We start from the raw sequence: 15,324 nt of genomic DNA on the forward strand, positions 1-15,324 counted from the left end.
TGGGACCCTATCCGTGCTTGGTTCATGCCTGAGGCCACACTTTCAAACACCTTCTATTACAATGCCGCCTTCGGCCATATGAACAAACCATGTTCCTCCTAAGACAGTTCATCTCCGTCAACGTCACAGCAGTTCCCTAGCCACCTGGTGTCATCCTTCCACCTTTCACATCTAAGCTATGGATGTTTCTCACCACCACCTGCTCTTCTCTGGCCTAACCGGCCCAACTCAGAGCCTCGTCACCTTCACACTGAACAAAAAGGAAAAGAATTTTGTTTAGCTTCCCTGATTTGAGGCTTACACTCTAACAAATTACCATACATTTGGTGGCTTAACATGATGGAAAACAGAATAGAGGTTCCTAAGAAAATTTAAAAAACAGAACTCCTGTATCATATAGCAATCCCCATTCTAGGTGTATATCCAAAGGAAACTAAATTAGCAATACTGTGTTCACTGCAGCATTACTCACCCAAGCCAAGACATGCAAACAACCTGCATCTACTGACAGATGAATGCATAAAGAAAATGTGACACACGCACGCACACACACACTAGAATAATACGTGGCCATAAACAGGAAGAAAATCCCTCCATTCGTGAGGACATGGATGAACCCGGAGAGCACCAGGCTAAGCGCAATGAGCAGGACAGGAAGTCGCGCATGCGCACATGATCGTAGCACCTGCAAAGACAATTTTACTTCTTCCTTCTGATTTACTACTTCCTTCCTTCCTTCCTTTCACTTCTTTTTCTCGCCTGATTGCCCCAGCTAGGACTTCCAGTACCATGCTGAACGAGAGGTGATAGCAGAGACTAGACTCTTGTCTTGTTCCTGATCTTAGAAGGAAAGCTTTCAACCTTTCACCACTGAGTGTGGTGTTAGCTGTGGGTGGACTTTGTGGCCTTCATTGTGCTGAAGCATGTTCCCTTTGTACCCAACTTCTATACCCATCCTTCTTGAAAGGACATCGTATTTTTGTCAAGTACTTTTTCTGTATCTATTGAGACAATCATGTGACTTTTAACTTTCCTTCTATTAACATGGTGTATCACATTTGTTGACTTGCCTACGTGGAACCACCCTTATAACCCAGGGATAAATCCCCCCTCGATCATAGTGTATGTTACTCACAATGTGCTATTGAATTCAGTTTGCTAGTGTTTTGTTGAGAGTTTTTAAACTTACATTCATCAGACATATTGCTCTACATAGTTTTCTTGGGTATCGGGACAATATTGGCCTCTCAAAATGACTCTGGAAGTGTGCTCTCCTTTTCAGTTTTTTTGAGGAGTGTGAGAAGGCTTGGCATTAAGTAACCCTTCATTAAATGTTTGGCAGAATTCACCAGTGAAACAATCTGTTCCGGGGCTTTTCCTTCTTAGGGGGTTTTTGATGGCTGATTCATTCTCCTTACTCATTACTGGTGTGTTCAAGTTTCATATTTTTTCATGTTCAGTCTTGGTAGAGTATGTGTAATTTTATTTATAACTATATAACGATCTTTTTTGTGTCGTTAACCATTTCTGACTCGAGGTCTGTTTTGTCTGATGAAGTATCACTGCCCTTGCTCTCTTCTGGTGTCTGCTCGCAACGCCTCCGTCCTTCCCTTGACTTTGGCTCCGTGTGAGTCCTGAAGGCTGAAGCGAGTCTCCTGTGGGCAGCACACAGATGGGTCTCTCTTCGTTATCTTTCCCGCATTTAATCAACTTATATTTATAGTAAGTGTTGAGAGGTAAGGACCTACTCCTGCCATCTTATCCACTGTTCTCTGTTTGGTACTTCTCTTGTTCCTTCACTCCTCTCTTACTGTCTTCTTTCATGAATTGACATTTTTCTGTAGTGGGACACTTTGATTCCCTTCTTTTTATTTTGTGAATCTACTGTAGAATTTTGCTTGGTGGTTACCCAAGGCCTACGTAAAACATTTTACAGGCATAGCAGTCTATTTTACACTGGTAACATCAATTTTGTATAAAAACCCTAACCTTTTACACTCCCCTTTTGTTTTTAATGTCACAACTTACCCTTTTTATATTGCGAATTAATTACAGTAATACTTATTTTTAATACTCTTGTTCTTTAAACTTTATACTAAAGTGATTAATACACCATCAAATTACAGTATTAGAACATTCCGAATTTGGCGACATACTTAGCTTTACCAGTTGTTTATTTCCGTGTTTTAATGTTAGTCATTAGCTCCCTCTTATTTCTGCTTGCAGAACTCCGTTTAGCATTTCTAGCGAGGCAGGTTGAGTGGTGATGAATGCCCTGGGCTTCTGTTCTTCATTTCTCTCCTTCACCACCAGTGGGGGCGCACACAGAGATCCAGCACAGGGTCAGGGGTGCATGCGGGTGAGGCGCACTGGGCCCTGGGGGTGTTCTCAGCAGCCTGTGGGCAGGCTTCCTGATAGAGCCCACAATGTAGTTAGTAGGCTCGGCATACCTTTAATGCCCGCTGGGAGTCCTATCTGCCACTCTCCCAGTCTTTTCCTGCCCTGCCCCCCAGTCATCCAGCTCACAATTTGGTATTCTAGATGGGGTCAGAGAAAAATGCACTTCTTTAGCAGATGGGAAGGCCAGGTGCTCACTTACACACTCACTTCCCTGTGAGAGAAACTGCCCGCTGAGATGGCTGTGTTGCCTTAGGGGAGGAACAGGCAAGTCAAACTGTTCCTTTCACCCTCTCCCAAGCTCCAGTGATATGTGGAAACTTCTCTTGTGAAACCCGGATTTTTACACTCTCCTTCATGGGTGATCCTCTAAGACAGTGAATGCCAGGGGCTCCTGGAGCTAGACCAACATGGGCTGAAGGTAGTTTCCCGGTCACTGGTCACTGAAGGACTCACAGCCAGGACTGAGGTCTGTATGCCCATTACCTGACACCTGGTGGGCAGGACTCCTCTCAGATCCCTCAGTGGACAGTGCTGGATCCCACAGTTCCCAAAAAGGCACTTTTGTCTGTGGACGGATGCCCAGTTATTGTTGTTGAGGGCAAAACAGGGGATGTCTTATTCCCTCATGAGATTGACGCTACTTCCAAAAGAGTATGCTGTTTTAATACAAATTTCTCTGAGATTGTGCACATTTTTGGTCATGCGTTTCTTTTTGGGGCGTTACCTGACCATATTCTTTGTCCATGTTTCCTTGGAGACGATGGCATTTTTCCTTTTAAAATTCTTCATGTTTTTAAGGATTATCAACTGTTTATAATATGGCAAGTGTTGCTCCCAGCTTCTGCCCTTCAATTTTGTTCATAGTGTTTTCTGGCTTTCTATTCTGTAGTCAGAGTATCATTCTTTGTGATGTTTTCTTTTTTCATCATATTTGCATGATGCTGTATTTAAACCTATGCAACATTTACACATCTGCCATCAAAAAATTAATTACTGGTCAAAGTGGTTCAATATTGAAACAGAAGAATAATTATAATTTTTAAAGTATAAAAATAGTAAAATCCTGTAAGAGCCCTGACTGAGGTTCAGTTGGTTGGAGTGTTGTCCTGTGCACCAAAGCACTGTGGGTTAGCTCCCTTTGCAAGGCATGTGCAGGAGGCAACTGACTGGTGTTGCTCTCTCACATCAATGTCTCTCTCTCTCTCTCCCTCCTCCCCTCCCTCTCTAAAATCAATAAACATATTTTTGAGTGAAGATTAAAAATAAAAAAGTAAATAAATCAATCAACCCTGTAAGAATCCCTTATAAGAGCAATGCAAAATATTTAATGTACATCAGCATATACACACCACAGTTGTGCATCCTATGACCCACCCTGACCCCCCAAATCTTGTATTGATCTCTGTGGTCAATTTGAGAGCCATCAGAATGTGGAAATGCAAGAATCAGCAGGATAAGTTCCAAGAATGAAGGCAGATGGTTCTTTAAGGCCCAATGTGAAAAGACATTGGAATCACTTACACTATTTAACTAATCCCACAAAAATTAATGGGAGTTTTAAAAGGAGTCTTTTTAAAAAATGCAGGTAGGATCTTCAATATTCCAACTGGGAGGCAATATATTTACAGGTATTTAAGACACGATGATTCCAGTCATATAGAAGCTTAGTTTTATTATAGGCACTTTATGCAAACATTCAGCACTTGTTGCTTCTTCTGTACTACTTTTAGCAAGGCAGTCAGTTACAGTTTAAATAGGCAAATAAAAATAAAAGTTACAGATCTTATTACCAAAATCTACTTTGAACTATTATATAAACTTCTAATACAATTAAAAATATTTATTCCATTTGATAATGTTTCTTCTAACTTCTTTAATTATAAATTCTTTGAAGAACTTGATGGAATGAACTTTAAATAAGTAACTATACATAGTTTTTCCAGTAAGTGTTCCCTTTTTAACTTTAATTAAACGCTGTATTTTAACACAAACACTGGAGAATGTTTAACAGCTTATCTGGTCACAGTTTACTAGCGCTTGGCTCCAGACTGGACATTGACCATGGAAAAGTAGATGCCCTTCTGCGCAATCAGCTGTTGGTGGGTGCCCTGCTCCCTGACCCTGCCGTTCTTAAACACCACGATCCGGTCTGCGTTCTGGATGGTGGACAGGCGGTGGGCGATCACGATGCAGGTGCGGCCTTCTCTGGCTTTGTCCAGGGCTTCTTGGACAACCTATTCAATACTCATGTAAATTAATTCTGATAAAAATAGTCCTCTCCCTTAAGTTCCTTTTCCATAATAATCTTCAAAATTAATTTATCTAACAATAGGTCCTCCTTTCACAATGATACCAGTGAAATATAACAGATTTTACAAAGCAAGGGATTTGGCATATCAAGATAACTGAATGCTAGTTTGAATTGGTTCTGAGGCATGAATTACCTAGTCTCAAAGATATGAAAATAAACACAGCCCACCCCATCATTAAAAAACATTTACTGGTGTGCCTGGCCACACAGTATCCCTCAAAGCAGCCCTCTGGGGCCAGCTCGCCAGCAAATTTGGGAAGGCTGAGCACAAAGACAGCTTCCTTGCATTTGGTATATTTAAGATAGGAAACATCTCAGAATGAGTTTGTCTTTCTAATGCCTGAATAACCAACTTTTTCTCAAACTGGAAATGATTATTCATTTTATCTTAAGGCCCTGTCGGCTTGGAACAGCACGGCGTCCTCCCAGGAGCTCACACAGCTGCTGGGGAACTGCTGCCAGTGGACATGGACATTGGTCTCTCGAATGCAGCTTCTTAGGACAATACAAAGTAATCCAGGGCTGTTTTTTGAAGCATAAATGCTGTGAGACTAATTTGCCTTATTTTATCTCAGTTCTCTTTAATAACAACTGCAGAAAGTGTTCAAAGCCCACTGAAGGGTGACGTAAGTAACAATCAACACAGGTGGCTGAGTTTTGTTCTCTACTGTGGAAGATGGAAGCATACGCTGTATATTAAGTACGACTGATTCAGGTGTGAATATGTCTGATGGAAACCCTCACCTTTTCACTTTCGGTATCCAGAGCTGACGTGGCTTCATCCAGAAGCAAAATCCGAGGCTGTCTGACGAGGGCACGCGCTATCGCGATGCGCTGCTTTTGGCCACCAGAGAGCTGAGTTCCTTTGTCTCCCACTTTGGTTTTATATTTCTGTAAATAAGAGTTTAGTAATTATGAAAAGTGGAACTCAGATTCTAGAGTTTGCTTACAAAAAATGAATAACTGCTTCCATACCTGCAACAAAAGTTTAGGTCCAGAATTTAAGAATGGGTTCACAGGGAATTAAACAAACAGACACACCTCTAATGGCAGCTTTGACCTGTCTTCTTGAAAACAGACCACTTGTGTCTTAAAAGCTATATATTAGTATAAACAAGTCAACATGTTTATGAGGAAGCATAGTGTTGCAATGTTGGTGCCCTCCGGGGTTCTGGTTTCATTATGTGTGGGACAGAGATTGTCAGGAGGAGGGAAATTTGATTTGAAGGGGCTTTGCCTAAGAAAATAAATGAAACTTCTTTTATATACAACCAGCAGGTGGCACCTTCTGCATTATTATAAAGAGAAAAGGAAGCAATTCTTGGGATGCTAGCCTTTGGTGGCTGTTTTTATAAAACTATCTCCAGTGTTTCAATGATTTCAACAGATGTTAAGAAATTATATCTTGATATGTAATTTTGAAAGCTGAAAACTGCTTTTTATTTTTCACATATTTCTTGTCCACATTAGCCCTATGAGGATACTGCCTTCCCTGCCGCTTTGGGGACACTGAGCTTTATCTTTTGGGGAGTACTTTCGAACATGACCGGGGAGGGGAGGGGTAGATGAGTTATGTCAAAATGCACTTGAAATACAGGACTTCAGGGGCTTAAGAGAGGGTGAGCAGTTCTGTTTATCTTGCTTTTTAGGAGGAATTCAGAGGCTGGCCGTTCGACAACAGCCCAGGGGAGGTCTCAGTGACCAACCCCATCAAGCAGAGCGTGGGGCCCGTGAAACGTGCAACAGTCAGAGTACACAACATCACCGCCACCTCAGTGGCTCGGCCCCCCTCAGGGAGCCTTCTTTCTGGCATGGGCCCTACAGCCTGGCCTGGCTCCACGGGGAGGTTTGGGGCAGAGCTGTGAGGAGGCAGAAGGGAGGTTGGGAGAGAACCCAGAAGGGAGGGTCACGCCTGCTTCTGTGGACCCTGCAACTCAGACTTGAAGGGAAGGGCCTCTCAGACGTAAGCGCTGTTAGATCAGGCTCGTTCACAGGGAAAGTCAGTCATGTGATCCAGTGTACACAACATCGAATGGGGACAGGAAGTGTGTCCACAAGTCTGTATAAAGAGGTGTGTGTGTGTGTGTGTGTGTGTGTGTGTGTGTGTGTCCTGGTTACTGGTTTTTCTTCCCCTTTGGTAAACCAGCCCTTCGGACATCAAACTCTGGGTCAGGGAGGCTGCCACAGGCCCCTGGACCCCTACTTCGGAGGGAGACTCACGTTAGGCAGTGTCTCGATGAAGCGGTGGATGTTGGCCTCCTTGGCGGCCTGTTCAATCTCCTCCTGGGTCACGACCCGGCTGTTGTCTCCGTAGGCGATGTTCTCGGCGATGCTGCAGTCGAACAGGATGGGCTCCTGCGACACGATGCCGAGCTGGGCTCGGAGCCACTGGACGTTCAGGTGCTTTATTTCTTTATTGTCGATGAGCTGAAATCAGGAGTTCACAGGTCAACTTCAGGACAAGCACATTCTGAATTTAGCAAAATTAGTATCATTACTTCACACATTAAAACTGCCAAATAACTGCAAGACTACATTTTTGTTGTTAGGGCTTTTTTTTTATTATTATCAAGGAGAATTAAGTAAAGTTATCATTCTGAGGGACTATCATGTCTCTTCTGTTTGAATACTAGCTTTTGATATAGGCATGTGGTGTGTAAAATAATGCCCCCCCTCAAACACGCACCCAAGATACCCTTGTTCTAATGCATGAAACCTGTGTTGTGTCACACGGCAATGGGAATTGTGTGTTTCTCAATGTTTCTCATCAGCTGATCTCAAAACAGAGATTATCTTGGATTTTCCAGGTGGGCCCAATGTAACCATAAGGGTCCCTAACTGTGCAAGAAGGAGGCGGGACAACGAGGATCAGAGTAGCACAATAGGAGGAGGACTCAACCAGTCACTGCTGGCTTCGAACGAGGAGGAAGGGGCCTGGAGCTAGAAAACGTCAGAGAACAGATTCTCCCTTGGAGCCTCCAGAAGAAACTCAGCCCTGCCGACCCCTTGATTTTAGCCCAGTGAGATCCATTTTGGATACCTGACCTTCAGAATCTGTAAGGTAATAAATCTGTGTTGCTTTTTTTACACCACTCAATTTGCTGAAACTTGCTACAGCAGCCACAGGAAACTAACACGATGCATTATATTTCTGGAATGCTTCCTGGCATCCTTATTCTTATGTATCAGTTTTTCATAAGGAAAAGTAGCTGACATTAGATTGGAAATAAATAACCACTATGACCACATAATGGGTTTGCAGGTCAGGTTTCCAATCTGATCTGCATTTATTAGGATCAGGGTCTTGAGGAATGGGGTGCAGAAGTTAAATGGCACAGAAGTGAGTGTGGGGGGGGGGCTACTGCTAGACTCTAAGCAGATGCTAATGTTGGGAGGTGATAACGGTTTCTCGAGAGTTTCCTTATGGGTAAAATGAGAACTGTGGTAATTCCTGAACTCACAGAATTCAGGACCAAACAAGATCATGAACGGACCCCAGTTAGCACAGTTGCTGGGCAGAGTACGCACGTCAAGGACTGCCAGCAATGTGTACCTCTCTGTGCTGTGCTTGGAGCTCCCGATGATGGAGAAGTGGTTGATGGACAGACATCTACCATGTTGAGCCAGAGGAGCAGGAGAGGGGAGGATGGCCTTTCTCTAGTCACTTGGCTCCCCAAAGTATGCTGCAGAAAAGCCCGGGGTGGTGCTCCTTACAGCCTTGCTGATAAAAGTCCTTACTCTCTGATGTGGAAATGTCTGCTCAAAATATCTACTGTGCAAGAGAATTCAGTCATTCAAGTGAGAGCACTGTGCATCCCCTTTAAAAAAGAAGTGAGTGACTCAGCCTCAAGCTTTTCTGATAGTGGTGATGAGCATATCCTGAGCCATGCAGATGTGCTGTACCCTGTGTGCCTGTCTGGGTACCCCTGGGAGACAGCTGGCCAGGGGTAGGTTTCAATGTCTGCTGCAGGAAGGCAGCTTCTGTTTGTGAAGCTTGCAGATGCAAATGGAAAACACAGCCACGACCTTACTGATAGCAAGCAGGGTTTCCATGGAAACCGTTCCAAGCATCTATGCCCCAGGCTTCTTTACAGTACTAAGTGAAGGTGGAGAGGAGCAGGGAAAACCATGCAAACGTGGCGAAACAGCAGATCTTGTTGAAGGAAACACTGTACTTGAAGAATAGAAATTTGAGGAAAGGAGGAGTAGTTACGTGTTTTAAAAATTTTTTTTCCAGGTGTGTGCCCCTGGCAGGAAAACAGACACTGCCTAACTATCATAATCAAATTCGAACGATCCCAGGAAGTTTAAATGAGCTTCCCCACTGCACTGAGCACGTTAACACTCTGTGCTTCCTCGTCCCTGCACGGTGCACCAGAGGTGCGAAGTATTAAAAATCCGTGTGAGCTGAAGAATCCTTTTTCGAGGGAGACGTGTTTAGAAACCCAAATGTAGAACAGATGCAGGCGGAGCTTCTTTGGCCGAGGCCTTGGTGGTGGTCTGAGGAAGGACCAAGGCGCTCTGGCCCAAGGAATCAGCGAGTACCATTCAAAAGATACAGCCTACATAACGTAATTAAGGAATTAAACACGGTGGTAATAACAATGTAAGGCCTAATTAAAATGACTAGCTATCTCTACTCTAGATTGTTAAAGCCACTGCTTGCTTTCATTTCATATGTACTATTCTACTTATATGTATTCACTCTGAAATACTATTATGGATAAAATACTGACCACTGACTGTACCATGGCTCCTGTGATAAGCAGGTCTCATGAATTCTCTTGTTAATCTTCACGACAACTCTTGTGGGGGGGGGTGTGGGTGTGATTTTAATCCACATTTTACAGACTAGGAAATGAGCAAAATTATGTAACTTGTACAAAGTCAGTTAGTTACTGGGGGAGCTGGATTGGATGTACAGGTTGGGGTTTAGTCACACAAGTGTCTCATAGTTGAAAGACAGTTCCTGTCCAGCCTCAAAAGATGACTGTCCCCATCTTAGCTCAGGCAGCCACTGCGTCATGCCCAGACAATGACAACAGGTGTCTAGCTGTGTCCTCAGAGGGACAGAGGACTCTGACGGTGGTTTGTGGGATGCACCGGAGAGAGAAGAAAGCGAAGGACAGGGAAAGACTCAAACCAGAGGCAATTTAACAGTGAAGCTAATGGACTTAAGCTGCAACTGCAGGTAAAGGCTGGGTGTTGAACAGTGTTCTGGGTGAGAGGAAGGCCCGGCTGTAGTGGGGAAGTTTGCCAGCTAAGTACTGCATTTTCAATAACTTGCCTAAAGCAGACAGGAATGGGAATCTTTAAGTTTTCAATATTTGGTTGTGATATTTTCATTCCAGGCAAATCTTTACTTTTTTGTAAAAAGTAATTTTGTATATACCTTTGCATTCTTTTAAGCAGAGTCCATAACATTGTGTCACACTCCTCGAAACTTGAAACTCCCCCTCCGTCTAATTCCTTAGCTTGGTTTTTCAACCCTCCCATAATTTACCCCAAACCTTTCAAATGTATCAGTTCAGTGGTCCTCAAACTGTAATTGGCTTCAGAGTCACCTGGGAAGATTGTAAAAATTAAAAGGCTAAGCCCTGCTCTACTTCAATGAGCCAGAATAGCTGTGTTCTTCAGGTCTCTAGGCCTTTCTGATACACGCCAGTTTGAGGACCAAGGCTCAGGTTAATGTTCCCAAAAAACAATTCAGTGCCCACTGATGGTCATGAAGATTTCCTGACCTTAGGGGTCAAGTCCTTTTTTAAAAAATTTTCTTCTGATCAAATGATGTTTAAATCCACATACTCATTTTTACAAGGTAATAAGAAGCAATTACTAGCAACCTACTGAATTATTAATGGCTACTAACTGATATTCATAAACAAAACTCGGCACATTTACTAGTGTTTATTGGTGACACTGGCACTAAGTCTGGCTGCTGTGCACCACTTGGCAGTAGTTCTAATGCAGATGCCCAGGAGCCGACAACAGGATTCCCACAACAGATGAGAATGCTTTGTTTTCACTGCACTATCCATGTTTTCTCGAGATGGTTACTGTTCTACGTACTCAGCACCCGCTGCCATACTATGCTGTGTCTCCCTTCCATAAACAAGGGACTAGAAGGCTAGAAATTGTTTCCCAGACTTTGTTCTGGTCCTGGAAGTAACTTAGGTGCTACCAGTGAGATGCCCACTGCAAAACCTGGAAAGCAGAGGCCAGTTCTCTTCAGCAGCAGTTAAGCCAACACACGGGTTCCAGCAGCCGGGAGGTTTTGCAAAAGCCACGCTCTGACCTTGGACCTTCAAGCTGGCAGCAGCTATGACACCGGCCTACTTTTCTGCAGCTTCCTGGCCACAGCATCCTGGCTGCAGTGCTGTGACTTGACTGTCTTAGAGCATTTGCTTTGTTTCACTTTTTACTTTCACTCTTCCCATGATTTTTTTTCCTATTGTACTTTTCCCAATCTCCCAAAGACTTCGCAAGCACCTCGTTCCCTTGATGAGCCACTTATCTACTTGAAATACCTAGAGCAGCTTGTTTCTTCCACTGAAACATCACTGACATGGTCCATGTTTTCAACTGTGCTCCCCTTCTGTTTCTGATGTGTAGAATCCTTATTAATAATTTCTTTTCTTCTTGCTTAATTATTCTACTGTTTACCATCATTGTTTTCAACTCAACTCTGTTATCGAGTGCTTTTTCCAGTAGAGAGACCAGGAGTGCGGCCGTGAGGCCATGACAGGGTGTTTGACCTTCCTAGATGGGTCACGATCACACCAGTGTGGGAACCTTGATCCTGGGTTAAGTCCATTGTTTCAGCCAAACTGGCCGACATGGACACCGGGAACAAATCACTTATCGAACACAGACCACGTGATCTGTATTTTGTTACACGATCTCTTGCATCAAAGGGCATCTTGACTGACTGCTTACCCCCACACCCTTATGCAACCAGCTCTACTTATCCCTTAAGAAGCGACTCAAACTTATCATCTTCTTTAATCCATCTCATCCAAGTATAATCCGCATCTCCTCGGTGAGGGCAGACACCCTGTGCTATCACTCATTGGAGCTCAACATGTAACACGCTGCCTAATAAATGTCCATCGAGAACCATGACTCGTGTCTGAGAGCCAACAATCCCTCGGTTTCCCCTGCTAACCACACCGTAGCCACGCTCAACTGCTTTCTGTCACCACCTCTTCACGGAGGACCCCTTGGAGCGCCAGCAGGAGCCCGTTCATGGCCAAAGCCTATCACGCTTTTTAGTCGTCATCTGACCCTCCACAGCCTTTGTCATTGCTGACTACCTGCCTCTCCTTGAAACATGCCCACCCCCAACCTTAGCTCCCACATTGTCCCTCCCATACCCCTCCTCTATCTTCATGGCCACTTAAATTTTTTTGCTGGGTCTTCTTATGTAAGCAGAAACCCAACTAAGGGAAGGGAGAGGGGCAGTGTCTAGAGAGAGGCTGGAGGTGTTGCCTGAAGCAGATGACACAGCTTGGAGACCTGGGATGTCAGAACTTATGTGGGACTGTTGTGTAAAGGTTCATAGTGAAGAATTAAACATTCAGGCTTCAAGATGATGAGAAACTTCGAGTGAGCTGAATAAGAAAGGGTGCTCACCACTGATCCGGCCAGGGGGTCGTAGAACCGCTCGAGGAGCTGGACCACCGTGCTCTTCCCGCAGCCGCTGCTGCCCACCAGGGCCAGCGTCTGGCCCTTCTTCACCTCCAGGCTCAGCCCCTGAAGCACGGACACGTCTGGCCGCATCGGGTAGTTGAATGCGACTTCGTTAAATGTCACATTCCCTTCTAACGTTTTCTAAAATCAGAACAACATCAATAAATTTCATTGCAGTAATCCTGGAAACATATTAATAGCTAACACTCTATGGTGCCAGGTGTCAAAGATAGTGAACTTATATTGTAATTGGCTTTCATTTGTAACCGCTAGAATTTAATATATAAAAATCTCAGAGTCAATGTTTTTATAGCTTGTATTATAAATATAATACAAATGTGATAACTCAATCTGTTCCCCAGGGATAATCTACATATTCCCTAGGAATAATCTATATAAAATAGATGAGTAGATAAAACAACTATGGGACATCTACACAATGGAATTCTACTCAGCTGTAAAAAAGAAAAAAATTTCCCTTTGCAACAGTATGGATGGACATGGGGAACACTATGCTAAGTGAAATAAACCAGTCAGAGAAAGGAGAATCCCATATATGTTCACCCATATGTGGAATCTAATCAACAAACTGAACTAAGGAAATGAGAACAGACTCATATATGGACAGCAGAATGATAGCTAGTGGGTGGGTGAGTTTAGGGGGTGGAGGGACTGAGCGAAAAAGGAAAAAGGACTCATGGACACGGACAACAGTGTGGTGACTGCAGGAGGAAGGGTGTATAAAGGGGACTAAAAGGTAATGGAAAAGATACAATAAGGATTTTTAAAAACCCAATGACAGGATTTGCTTATAAAGTGGGCAATATTCCTATCTCCCTGTAACTTTGTCATATAAAAAGTACTGGGTGTTAATACATATTATTAACACTTGTTAAAATGATTCCATGATCCAGGAAGTTTCATTTTATCGTCAGCCAGTTTTAAGAAGCACAGATGTTATACTTTCACATTCATCAGTTAGGAGCAGGTCATATGATCAAGACACGCTACTACTCACCAGCTTCTGGCCTTCTGTGCTATAGCTGTCGATCACAGGGGTTTTCTCCAAGATCATGATGATATGGGCTGCCGACACTCTGGCTTTGGCATAATCGGGAGCCATTGAACTCATCTGCCCCAATGCCATGGCACCGAAGACAATAGCTGAGAACACCCTACAAAAAAAAACAGCGACAAGCCATGTGTAAAGAATGTTAACCTCAATGCTTAGAAGCTGGCACTTCCAGCCAGAGAGCACTGCATCCAACGATTACAATACAGAAGCTGAAAATCACTTTGCTTTATAAATTCATGAAAGTGTACCAGATTGACTGTAAAAGGACCCCATTTTTCATCTCTTTCTGTATCTTCACCTTCTTGCAATGTGACTTTGCAGCTCCTCCATTTAAGAAGTAGAATTTGTTTTCCTACCCTCTGAATCTGGACTGGGCTTGTGACTTGCTTTGATCAACAGGATATGCCGGAAGTGACTGTTCCCAATTCCGAGTCTGACTCAGGGGGCCTTGAATGACTCTCTCCCCCCCCATCCCCCTCCTTCTGAACTCAGCCACTACCATAAGCCCAGCTAGCCTGCTGGAGGACAAGGCACAGATGGAGGGGAGCTGTGTGGGTCCCAGCTCATGGGTCACTGCAGACACATGCGTGAGCCTAACTGAGCTTCATGATACTTATCCAGCTGCCCGGTTGATCCACCGACTTGTGGGTGAAAATAATGTTTATCACTGTATGCTACTATAGTGGCTGGTTGTTAAGCAGCATTTGTGTGAATGAGTAATGGATACAGGCTGTGACGGTGGAATTACATCAAAGTCTTAGAAAACCTATGAGCTGTTTGGTAAGGAGTTCCTTACAGACCCAGATGCATCAACCTTCTTAATCTATGACATGGGAACCACAGCAGACTTCACAGGAAATCAGGTCCAGTTCCCAGTGTTTATGCTCAGGCACTTCCCCTAAACTGGCTTCTCTCCTCTATTTTAGGAAGTAGCAAATTTGATTGAGTCTACTGTTAAAAATTTCTTCAGATGACACTGAAATAGAGAACCGGCTGACAGGGACCAGAGGGGAGAGGGGAGGGAATTTCAGGGGAAAAGGGGAAGGGTTTATAGGAACAAGTATAAAGGACGCATGGACAAAAACTATGGGTGGGGGTAAAAATGGGAAGGAGATGAGGAGGGCTGGGGAGGTAGGCTGGGAGTAAAAGACAGAAAATTGTACTTAAACAACAATTAAAATTTAAAAATAATAAAAATATCTTCAGACTGAAGAAATAATTCCTTTTGCTTAAGACAGCTCTTCAAATATTGGGATATTGTGAACAGTCAGAACAGCAGAAGGTAAGAGCTGGAGAATTTCAGAAATGACCAAGGGAAGCGAGACTGGGATTCCTGCTACGTCACAGGTACGACGTAGACGATTGGCTTCTATGAAAACTCCTTTCATCCTCAGCATTCCAGCTGCTTTCCTCTGGACGCATTTATCCACACACCTTTTTAAATAGTGTGTCTGGAACTGACCTAAAACGTGGGAACCCTCACAGATAATACTGCGTGCGAGTCCACGGCTTCCTCTTCACCAGAGTCCAGACTCTATGCCTTTGTAAATGTAGCACATGGAGTCTTTTTTAAAAAGCTCTAAATGAATCACACAGATGGTTAATCTTGGGCTTGTTCTCATTGAGACCTGGGGCATCTTTCAAAACAGTCTGATCTCTGATTAGACAGGTCTCCTCTTTCCTTTACTTGGACAACAGATTTTCTGAATCTAAACACCCAACTGTCAGCAAGTTTACTTAGTTCAGTACTTTCCTGTGGAGGAAAACACCATATCAAATAGTTATCTAATCAAAGCCCCAGTGCCAATGATGCCCAGTCTTGATCTTTTGGTCATGGTTAGACATAGAA

The 15,324-nt window shown here is 43.7% G+C and overlaps 1 protein-coding gene across 3 annotated transcripts in view; it reads right to left on the reverse strand.

Moving 5' to 3' along the window:
- Positions 1-3,756: 3,756 nt before the first annotated feature.
- The window catches only part of ABCB1 (ATP binding cassette subfamily B member 1), an 81,567-nt gene continuing 69,999 nt past the window's right edge, over positions 3,757-15,324 (reverse strand). For all 3 annotated transcript variants that reach the window (XM_037129260.2, XM_053672792.1, XM_053672793.1), the window contains 5 exons: positions 13,419-13,575; positions 12,344-12,541; positions 6,932-7,138; positions 5,456-5,602; positions 3,757-4,634 (listed from right to left, as the gene is read on the reverse strand). In XM_037129260.2, the coding sequence (XP_036985155.2) occupies positions 4,431-4,634; positions 5,456-5,602; positions 6,932-7,138; positions 12,344-12,541; positions 13,419-13,575 (913 nt within the window). In that variant the 3' untranslated portion in view covers positions 3,757-4,430. The remainder of the gene's footprint in view (positions 4,635-5,455; positions 5,603-6,931; positions 7,139-12,343; positions 12,542-13,418; positions 13,576-15,324) is intronic.

Source organism: Artibeus jamaicensis, unplaced genomic scaffold (assembly GCF_021234435.1).
Source record: "Artibeus jamaicensis isolate MK-2021 breed Jamaican fruit bat unplaced genomic scaffold, CSHL_Jam_final contig_787, whole genome shotgun sequence".
NCBI classification, from domain to species: domain Eukaryota; kingdom Metazoa; phylum Chordata; class Mammalia; order Chiroptera; family Phyllostomidae; genus Artibeus; species Artibeus jamaicensis.